Below are 10,901 nucleotides of genomic sequence, written 5' to 3' on the forward strand. Positions count from 1 at the left end.
AAATAAGGTGTGGACTTGTAGTTATTATGTTACAGAATTTCAGTTAGCGCTATCTAATAAAAGAAAAATTCTTTGATTGATTTCTTGAATATTTAACTCCTAGTCCAAGTACAGGGTTTTTTTTTAACTATGCAGCTATGTCAGTCCAAAAACTTTTCATGCTGTAAGGTAAAGTAGGAAGCTGACCTAGTATTTTTCCCCCTATACTGTTTTCTACAATACTCCTAAGCTTGTTTACAGAGAACGTATTAGTGAATGCAGTTTTTATCTTTTATGATTGTAAATTGCCCAGAGTTACCTTGAGGTTACCATGGGCAGCCTATAAATTTTATAAACAAATAAATTTTCAACATGAATCAGAAATAGCCAATTTGCAACAAATCACTATGAGGCCTGATTAGGAATGAATGTTGTGCCCAATCCAATTTTAACTAGCAAACATTAGCAATCAATAACTGCATTTCAAAAGAGAAACCTTGGGATCCAGACTTTAAGTCTCAGGTCTGATAGAAGATTTCAAGGTCTCCCAGCATCTGTTCCTTCCCAGGAAAAAGGCAAGGAGGATCCAAATGACAAAAGTAGTGTTGGGATGAAGCCCATTCCTTTTCTACAGGGGTTCGTAAGACTATGCCCATATGTAAATAGGCAGACCTTATGGAATGATACTGCTTTCATCATTGTGGCAAAAACCACAAGAATTTGTAGGTGCCACTATTTTTGCCACAATACATATTCCATAAGCAGAAAAACCCAAAAGACAAATCTTACATATCTGCAGCACCACTAGTCCTCAACTTAGTTCATTTAGTTACTGTTTGAAGTTACAACGGCAGTGAAAAATGTGACTTATGACTGTTTTTCACACTTACGACCATTGCAGCAACCCTGTGCTTACATGATAAAAATTTGGTTATTTGGCAACTGTTCATGTTTATGGTTGTTTCAGTGTCCCAGGTCATGTTATCAACATATCATCTGTGTTACTAACTTAACAACTCCCGTCATTCACTTAACAGTTGTGGCAAGAAAGATGGTAAAATGGGCCAAAACCAGTGGTGGGTTGCCCCTGGTTCGCACTGGTTCTATAGAACCGGTAGTAAAACCGGTGGGAGGCTCCACCCACTGACCCCGATGTCATCAAAATGGTTCTGCGCATACGCAGAAGAACCCGCGCAGCCCCATTGCAAACCAGTAGTAAAGGTAAGTAGAACCCACCCCTGGCCAAAACTCACATAAAAAGTATCTCACTTAACAACAGAAATTTTGGACTCAAATGTGATCGTAAGTCGAGGACTACCTGTACAAAACTTTTTGACTACAAATAGGTACAGGTAGTCTTTGACGTACAGCCACAATTGGGACTGGATTTCAGTGATTAAACAATGTGATTGTTAAGGCATCATGGACAACGTTTTATGACCATTTTTACTGGAGTTGTTAAGTGAATCATGTAATTGTTAAGTAAAGCTAGCTTCCCCCATTGATTTTGCTTGTTGGAAGCAGGTTGGGAAAGTCATAAATTGTGATTCCCTCGCTGCAGGACATTGCAGCCATCATAATGTGAACTGGTTGCCAAGCACCCAAATCGTGATCGCATGACTGCAGGAGTGGTGCAACAGTCATCACTTCAAGGACGGGTAATAAGTCACTTTTGTAACTTCATTGCTGTTGTAACATCAAACCGTTGTTAAACATTTGGTCATAAGTCAAGGACTATCTGTATTGGTTCCATTTTTAAAAATGATAAAGTAACCAAAAGTGAAATATTTGCATTACAAAAGAGCGTATAGAAGTCTAACTAAGATCTGTTCTGTCAAAATTCATCAAGTAGGGCTAATGCATCTCCTAGTTTGTGAGTAGCCTACTTAAAAAGTCACAAGTACAGTCATTGTATGGAGAGATTTAAAAATGATAATAAAAAAATCAGGTAGAATGGATACACAGTTTGCCTAACTACTAAATGACATTTAAAGATATATTTGAGTACTACGATGGTTATGATTTCCAGATTCCTTTTGAGCATGCTGAAAATCTCTAGGCAAAGTACATCAGCCTCACATCCACAGGTAGTCCTTAAGATACGACTCTAATAGAGCCTGCCCATTACAGTTGCATATCACAATGATTGTTGGGTAAAGTATCTCACCTAATGACAGCCCCCATCCCTGCTCTCCCCAATGAATTGTTAAAGGAACACCATGTTGCTAAGTGGACCTTGGGGTGCTTCAGAAGTGGAGGAAGCCCTTGGAGACTTAGCACTGACCCAGGCCTGCCAGTCCTGGCATTCCAAGGCCTCCACTACCCCTTTCCTGTACCCTGCTTCCTGATCCTTGGATTCTCAACAGGCCATTTCCCCCCATGCCATAGCCTTATTCCATCCCACAGGCTAAATACTGTCCTTCTCACTTACCTTTTGAACAGTTCAGAGGCCTTCCAGAGCATTGGAATGGATTGCTTCTTTATGCAGCCATATCAGGGGTGAAATGCTCCCGGTTCGGACCGGATTGCCTGATCCGGTAGCGATGGCTGTGGGTGGTTCGAAGAACTGATAGCAAAAAACCCTGCCCCCCCCCCACATGCCCAGCTGAGCCGCGCAATCATCAGAGGCTTTTTTTTTTTAAACATTTTTTAAAACCTTTTCGGCCAAAAAAATGCTTTTAAAAGTAAAAAAAAATGCCTCTGATGATTGCGCGGCTCAGCTGGGATCGTCAGAGGCTTTTAAAACCATTTTATCTACAACCTCTTCAGCCGAAGAGGTTGTAAAGAAAATGCTTTTAAAAGCCTCTGACGATCAGGCAACTCAGTTGGAATCGTCAGAGCCTTTTAAAAACATTTTTTTTACAACCTCCTCGGCCGAAGAGGTTGTAGAAAAAACAGTTTTAAAAGTAAAAAAAAAAAAAGTTAGCCACACCTACCCAGTCACATTACCACCCCCCCACCAAGCCACGCCCACAGAACCGGTAGTAACAAATTTTACATTTCACCACTGAGCCATACGGCATGGTTTCAGAAGCAATGATCATTTTGTCCTACCCACAAAATGACAGCCACATTTGGGTCATCAACGCACAGTCCTGCGGCCAACATAATTTTGAAACAAGGTCCAATGTAATTTTCGGGTATCTATTGTAAATTTGGGGTAACTTTGAACATTCTTTAAGTGACCTGTCATACCTCAAGGTATGACATGCCATAAGAAACTGGCCTTTTGCACTGTTTATTTCAAAGATAAGTTCCACTCAGTTTAGTATAACTGATTGAAAAGTAACCCTTAAAAAAAGATTGTAGCCTAATATAGGTTTGTTTCTAAACAAGAATGGGGTTTTTCAACCATAAGCAATATGCTAAATTGTAGGTCTCAGCACAATCATACATAGCACTTAACTTAGTTCAGACAAGCCTAAATCTGAAATATATTTATATTTCTTGCTTCAGTTAAGGAAAAACAGAATCATAATGATACTTAAGAGTTTTAAATGCAATTTCCAAAACACAAACTTATATACATTAACGCAGCAGTAAAAACCTGGCTCATATTAAGTTCTTCCAATAAAAATCCTTCCCATTTTGTTAGTGAAAGCTATGGGCCATGTAAAACTTTTCACATGATGTGCTGACACGAAACATTATCGGATTTGTTTTCACATGTCTGAGACTGGTAAAATCTTGATTGCTCTTAAGTGATTGTACACAAAGGAACCCACGGGTGACTGAAAATCTGTGGACATGATTTTTCCATTGGCAATACTTTCAGCTAGTTACAATCCAAATCTATGCAGTTTCTTAGAAGCAATGCACAACAGAATTTACTTCCATGTGTGAGTTTGTTAAATTTCCTGAGCTACATATAATACTGCAACAGAACAATTAAACTCTCATTTTAATTAGTATTCAACAGTTTTGTATATAAAAGTGTATTTTAAGCCATTAGACTATTCCATTATTTTTTTTAAAAAAAAATACTCTCCTTAGATCGTCCAAAGTCACTCTCAATAGAAAGCTTAGCATATATAGGGTATGCAAGGTACAAATATTAATGGTAATTCCATGACTTCCAATAAATTGGAATTTAGGCATTAAGTTTTCTCTAGCCTCTATAATTTAAGAATGGGCATTCTTTCATTTAAGTAATCATCCAAAGTACGAGTATGAAAACAAGGCTTGTCAATACCATTGAGTTTTATTCAATCCCTGATTAATTAATACACTGGTAGTCTTCTCATATGAGAGACAGTCTGATGTAGTGGTTATAGTACCAAGCTAGTAACTGGAAGATTGTGGGTTCTAGTGCTCCTTTAGACACAAAGCCGGCTGGATGACCTTGGACCAGTCACTCTCTCTCAACCATAGGAAGGAGGCAGTGGCAAACCACTTCCGGAAATTTTGCCAAGAAAACGGCTGGGACTACTCAAGACAGTTGCTAGGACTCAGCAAAGGCACAAAAACCCCTAAGTATTTCCTCACAAGAATAAAAAGAAGAAGAAGAAGAGTTAAGAAAACAGATCAGTTATCTATTTTCTATTTAATTTTGGGTAGAAGTTTAGAATTAAAAGGTAAAGCTCAAATGCTAAGTATTCAGAACATTTCTTATTGATCTTTTTATAAGGCAAGGAACAACATGAACAAATGCTTTCAGAAGATGTTTCTTCCTTCATAACTCAGACTATTGACCTCGATGAAAGCCACATTAACAAAAGTCCAACTTCTACTAGGAGAATAGGGCAGAGTGCTAAACTTAAATGCATCCAGCTACTTGTGGCCTCTATGTTTTTGGGTGAACATAGCAAAGCATGGTTCAGAAAACTATCAACACAATCCCATTCCCTTTATTATTTAACCTTGAAGGGTATATGCAAAATCTTAATATTTTACATTCTAATTCAATATTTAAGTATGAGTACTGAGTGGACATTCATAAGTTTACAATCCACATGGAACTATAACTTTCTATTTTAGCTATCTTTTCAACAGCATTTTGAATCTATAGAATGATGCCTTCAACTGAAGTTTAACATTTTGCACCAAAAATATCTCAAACTGAAGAAATATTTTGACTTGCATTTTAATTGTTTGAAAACAGGGAAAGGAATTAATGGGTCCAGTGCAATTATTATGAAATTAAACTATCTACTAGCCTTTCTTTTCCTTGGACAATACTTGGCCATTCAATATAAGCTTTTAAAATCTCTGCCATTCCATGTAGATAAGACTTATTTGACTGATACTGCAACTAACTCTGTTAAACACTAGGAAAGTGGTTTCAAGTGCATTTCTAGCTGAAATGTGCACTGAGCTCAGTATTTTAGATTATGTGATTGGAGCATGTAATTATGACCTGTATACATGTTGTGGTAATTGAAAGCTAAGTCATAAGGACATGTATTGGAAGTAAATCCATGTAATTCCCAATGGAATTTATTTAGATGGATTAGACAAGTGAGTTACAGAATACCTTTCCTAGAACCAACCAGTAGTGGGATTCAAGTAAGTTAACAACTGGTTCTCTGCCCTAATGATTTCTTCCAACAACCAGTTTGCCAAACTGCTCAGAAAGTTAACAACCGGTTCTCCCGAAGTGGTACGAACTGGCTGAATCCCACCACTGGAACCAACTAATATTCATCATGGAGGCAAGACCTCAGGCTTATCTTAATAAAGGCAGATGGGTATTTTACTGACACTACGGATTTAGTCATAATTGATTAACTTGGCAGTTAAGGTAGAAACACAATACAGTAGAGCAATGTGTACAATATATACAAATTTCATGTTAGTCTATTAAAGATGACAAAGGCATTCATTACACACCATAATATACCCTACTTCATTGTATGGCTGAAGTATGAAGATTTACTTTTAGTCAGCAGAGTATATATAATCACACATATATAAATACAAAGGAAGACATATTTTGTAAATTGTGTATAGCTAACATAGCTAAGTACTGACCAATAAGTAAACCACAGAACTGAGACATACTTTAGTTATAGTGCAAGTACTTGCATATTCATGGGATAAGTCCTTTTGTAAATAGAAGCATATTTCCCTCTTTTTAAAAACTTTTGCCACTTTTTTTAAAAAAAATGTATATACACTTTTAAAGATCAGATAAAACTTTTGACAGTCTATGCCACAAGCATATGGCAAGCATCTCTTCTGTTGACAATAACATACAGTATATTCCTAGATGAAACCAGTCATTCTGATTTCTGATATTAACTCATTAAATTCTAAAGGAAAACTCATTGAATTAAAACTCATTAAATTCTAAAGGAAAAGGAAAGGATCCCAAATTAGATAAACCTTACTTTTTTTCTTTTCTTCCTGAGGTACTACAGCTACAGGAAGGCTGAAGGGCACACTTTTAGCACAGCCCATCAACTACTAGCAATAACTCTCCACAGGACCTATTGTTAAGTAGGTGTGCATGGCTAAACACATACACATATAGAGCAATATGGAGCTCATAAAAAAAAAAGCCACCTGTGGAGACTGGAAAGGCTGAGCGAGTCCCAGGGTGTCCTTGTTAATCATTCCAGCTAGCAGAAAGCAGCCTCACTTTGAAGTATGCCCTTTGCAATTCCTGTGGCAAACTCCTCTAGCTGGCCCTGAGAATGGGGTTGCCTTCCCAGCTTGCAGTTTCCTGGATGCCCTTTTAAGAGGTTGTGGAGTGTTGAGGTGGAAATGCAAGTCAACTAAGCCCAGGATTCTAACGAGACATTCCAGGGAGCATCATGTGGGAAAATGCCAAGCATAACTTGTTGCATGTGCTCCAGTGCCCCGGCTTTTCTCTTTCCCTTAACATTTTACCCACAAGGGCTAAGCGATTAAAACCTCAAACCCACAGATATAAACAGAACAAAGGTTCTTGATCGGGCACTTTCTTCCTTGCCAGGAAGCTGATGGGCAGCCTTATGGATCACCATCCCCAGGATATACTTAAGGGCAATTATGCCTGCTCGGTTTGGGCAAAGAAGGGATCAAGCGTAGAATCTCTCTCTCTCTCTCTCTCTCTCTCTCTCTCTCTCTCACACACACACACACACACACACACACACACACATCTCGGGTTTCCTTCAGTTCCTACCAGCGGTGTTGTCAAACGCCCCACAGGAGAAAAGTAAGACTTTTCAAGCAACCTGTCGGCGTTTTACCCGCCGCTTCCTGCTACTTCCACCCTCCACTCCCCCCCCCATTCCCACCTCCGACCGGTACTCACACTCTCTCCGCATTCCTGGGAATGCCTCGGGGCACCGTTTTAAGTCCCAATCCGTGACAATCCACGCCGGATCCCGAGCAGGTACATTTGCTGGGACACGCTTCCGTACCAGGCAGCCAAAGCGCCACGCTCCACAGAACCCAAAACAAACAGAGGCGCCCCGAACTCTCGTCGCCTGAGCCCAGCATGATCGGCGCCTACTTGGGGTAGAAACGGGCAGAAGCGAATTCAAAAAGAAAAAAAAAAACTTGAATCCGATCCCGAAACCGGCGCAGGAGCCAGAAGAAGCAAGCTCAGCACCGCCGGGGGAAACGGGACGATGCTACGGAAGGCATCTCCTTCAAACTCCCGGACGGGTCTCTGTTTTGCGCCTACACCCTCAGGGAAAGCTCCGAGGGACGTCCCGGTCCCCCCTCTTCGCAACCGAAGGCGCAACCTGCCCAGCTCAGCTCAGCTCTTGTCTTCCTTTGCGAGTCCAGGTAATCGGCCGGTGGGGAAAAGGCGGGGGTGGGGGAGCTCAGCAGCCTCAGACCCTCACTCGACCGGCCAAGCCCGCCGCGCACAGCCCAGCATGGCCCCTTGAAAACCAACGGCGGCCGCAGCAGGATGCAAATCCCGAAGAACGGAGCCTGCAGAGCTTGAGGAGACCCGGGGGCGCTCGCAACCGGCCGCCTCTCCATGGACTGGGCACGGCAAAACGGGCGGACCCGGGAGACGCGGGAGACGCCCCCCTCCCCTCCCCAAAATAGAACCTTCGGCGCGGATTGGCGGCCGCCCTTACTGACGTCACGCAACTTCGGAACTTCGGCAGGGTAGGTAGGGCAAAAGTTTGAAGAGCGGCGGCGGCGGCGGCTGCCGAGGGGCGTGGTGACGCGCGAAGCGGAGGTGGCTGGCTTCTTCGCGAGGTGGCTTAGAGTTGCACCGAGGCATTGGCAGGGCTGCCTGATCGGGCTTAAAACGAGACAAGCTTGTGGAACCTGAAAAACTAACCAGTTGCTAACGTAACTCTAGTGGTTAAAAATAAAAAAATAAAAAATGCGCCGAGTATGCACAAAAGTACTGCTGCGAGATGTAACTGTGATCATCGTTCGCATAGCTGATTTGATTGATAGCTGATTTGGACCCTTTGATGTCCCATTTTAGAAATGATGGGTGGCTACGACGGTACCGGATCTGGGCTGCCAAAACGCTAATGCGCAGGAAGGAGACACGGGAAGCGTTGACTGTCACTTTGGCTGTGGTTTTAGTGAAGCAGGTCTGGTAGCCCTATTCTTCTATGAGGGCTGAAATTCTTTCATAAGGCGTTCTTACTATAATTATTGCTTACATTGAAACAGGATACAGACACCAGGTATTTTTGGCTAAAGAACAAGTTCCCAAAGGGTGACTCAAGCCTTGTCTTCTATAGGTAGTATTTACTGGATCTTTATCAAATGTTGCCATTCACCTTCAAGATCATTATCAAAGCCGGTAGTACTGAAGCTTGTTCTATTAGAAATTAGTCATTTGCCAATGACTATCCATTTTAATTTGCAGGATTAATATCATTCATTAATTAATTAATTCATTCATTCTGGCAATCTCATTTCAAAGGGATTTGAGCAGTTTACATCAAAGATCCTGGTTCAAAATTCAACCAAACCCTAATCTTATGTACACTTTGATTCCAAGTATTTTATTTCAGAACTGATTCCCTGTACTGAAATTTCATGGCTTGAAAGTTTGACCCTGGGTATGTCCGAGAGTGTACTCTAACTTTTCGCCAGGCCATGTGACATGCACACCTGCGCAGGGACACACACACAAAAGATCTTTTTACACTCTGTTTTTGCTCATCATTATCAGCAGTTCAAAACCATCATCGTGTTACCTTTTGGGAAACGCTGCTAGGTAGTGACTGTTTTCACATGACATGCTTACCCCAAGTTAAAAACATGGTTTGCTCAACTAAAACAGTTTTCTGGATTTGTAAAATCAACGAATCATACAGGTGGAGTTTTCACAACACATTAGGCTGAAATGTAATTGGTTAGTTTGTGGTTCACAGTGTCATGTCGATACACCCAATGAATTCTACAGAAAACACACTTCCAGATAGGGATCTATAGGAATAGGAGATCTATGCTAAGGAGGTCTAATAAGAGTTTTAACATCTAAACTAGTTGGTGATTTTTTTGCTGAGCCTAGGCTTCCCTAAACATTTTGTTGACAAACAAGCTGCAGTGCCTCCAACTTTGTTCTTTATCTGTAATATAAATAATAATACAGTATTTATATATTGCAGCAATTAATAGGATCTTGACTTACAGTATTTGGAAAAGCTATGTAGGGTTGGCCCTGGTTAGCTCTTGGATGGAAAATAGCCTGGAAATTCCTAGGCTATCAACTGGACCAGGAAGTTGAACAAATTCAATATTGCAGAATTAAAAAAGGAGAAAACCACCTTTTTATTAATGCCCAGAAACTTTGAATTAAAACTTAATGTGGTCATCTGAAGTTGAGTTCATCTCACAGAGAACCTTATCTTTAGCAGTATTGACCTGGTGAACAAACTTAGTCTAAGGATAAACTGGGATAATATTCTTGATGTGATTTGTGGTCATAGGAAAAAAAATTATAGTAGTGAGTAGTGAGTATAGTAGTGAGCATCATGTAGCCCTTCCCTCATTAAACTCCAACTTGCATGGCCATTGATGGAAGTTATAGGAACAAAATGTGAGATACAATTCATTGTCCTTTCATGAATTACATATTTTTTCTCTCTCCACATTCTTCGTTCTTTTCATTGTATGTAGCACCTTCCTGAGTCCAAGAGTTTGCAATATCTTTGAACTGTCCAAGCTTTTATAATGTTCCTGGAGCAAAGCAGACAAAAATCTCAAAATCTTTCTGGAAAAAATGAGTTCCAAGTCTAGCACATAGAATTTCGATGGAGTGCAAGAAATTTAGCCCAACTTTTTCCTGTCGGGGGTGCATATTTTCTCAGACACTACAAGGCTTTTCAGACACACGTTTATAGTTAACAGCACTGAGAGAAACCACCCAATATGTTAGCTTGTTCTATAAAATTCTCAGGTTTCAGACCTTTCATGAAAATCACATTTTGCTTATTTTTCCCCACTCTTGTACCACCCTCTGGTGGTAGAAATGCTTTACATTTTTAACCAGACATAACTTTCCCAGTTGGAGTCATTTCTCCAAGACAAGCACAATGACTCCCAATCCATTTAGATAACTTTATTTTTTTTCTCCCCTGTCTCATTGCTTGGAATTATATCAAGACAAGCTACATTTCAGATCATGCAATTCATGCCATTGGGTTTGTATTGATGAATACATTTATACAGTTTCCCTGGGAATAGCTCTGTTAATCTGGAACAGCAAAAACACTGCTGACTTTTCTCCGAACATGATGCCCACCTATGGTATTAAATACAAAACAAGGGTGTGAAATCCTTGTTGATACGGCATATTTCCAGATAGGATGTTTGAGAAATACACTAAGTCTCAAAGGAGTATAGTTCTCTGAAGAATAAAGGGGAAATTATACAGCAAACCCTTTCAGGAAAAGTACTTAAAGTGCATCCTGAAAGTTCATTTATTGAATTAAAAATACAATGATGATAAGGGGAGATATCTTTAAATTCCATTATTTACAGGACTGCCTAAAAATAAGAATCTT

At 40.3% G+C, this 10,901-nt stretch overlaps 1 protein-coding gene across 1 annotated transcript in view; it reads right to left on the reverse strand.

Moving 5' to 3' along the window:
• The window catches only part of SLIT3 (slit guidance ligand 3), a 490,388-nt gene extending 481,930 nt beyond the window's left edge, over positions 1–8,458 (reverse strand). Inside the window, exon 1 of the mRNA XM_034406116.3 lies at positions 7,220–8,458. Coding sequence (XP_034262007.2) covers positions 7,220–7,407 — 188 coding nt within the window. The 5' untranslated portion in view covers positions 7,408–8,458. The remainder of the gene's footprint in view (positions 1–7,219) is intronic.
• Between the last annotated feature and the right edge of the window lie 2,443 nt (positions 8,459–10,901).

The sequence above is a fragment of the Pantherophis guttatus genome, chromosome 2, assembly GCF_059756535.1.
Source record: "Pantherophis guttatus breed Tessera chromosome 2, ASM5975653v1, whole genome shotgun sequence".
NCBI classification, from domain to species: Eukaryota; Metazoa; Chordata; class Lepidosauria; order Squamata; family Colubridae; genus Pantherophis; species Pantherophis guttatus.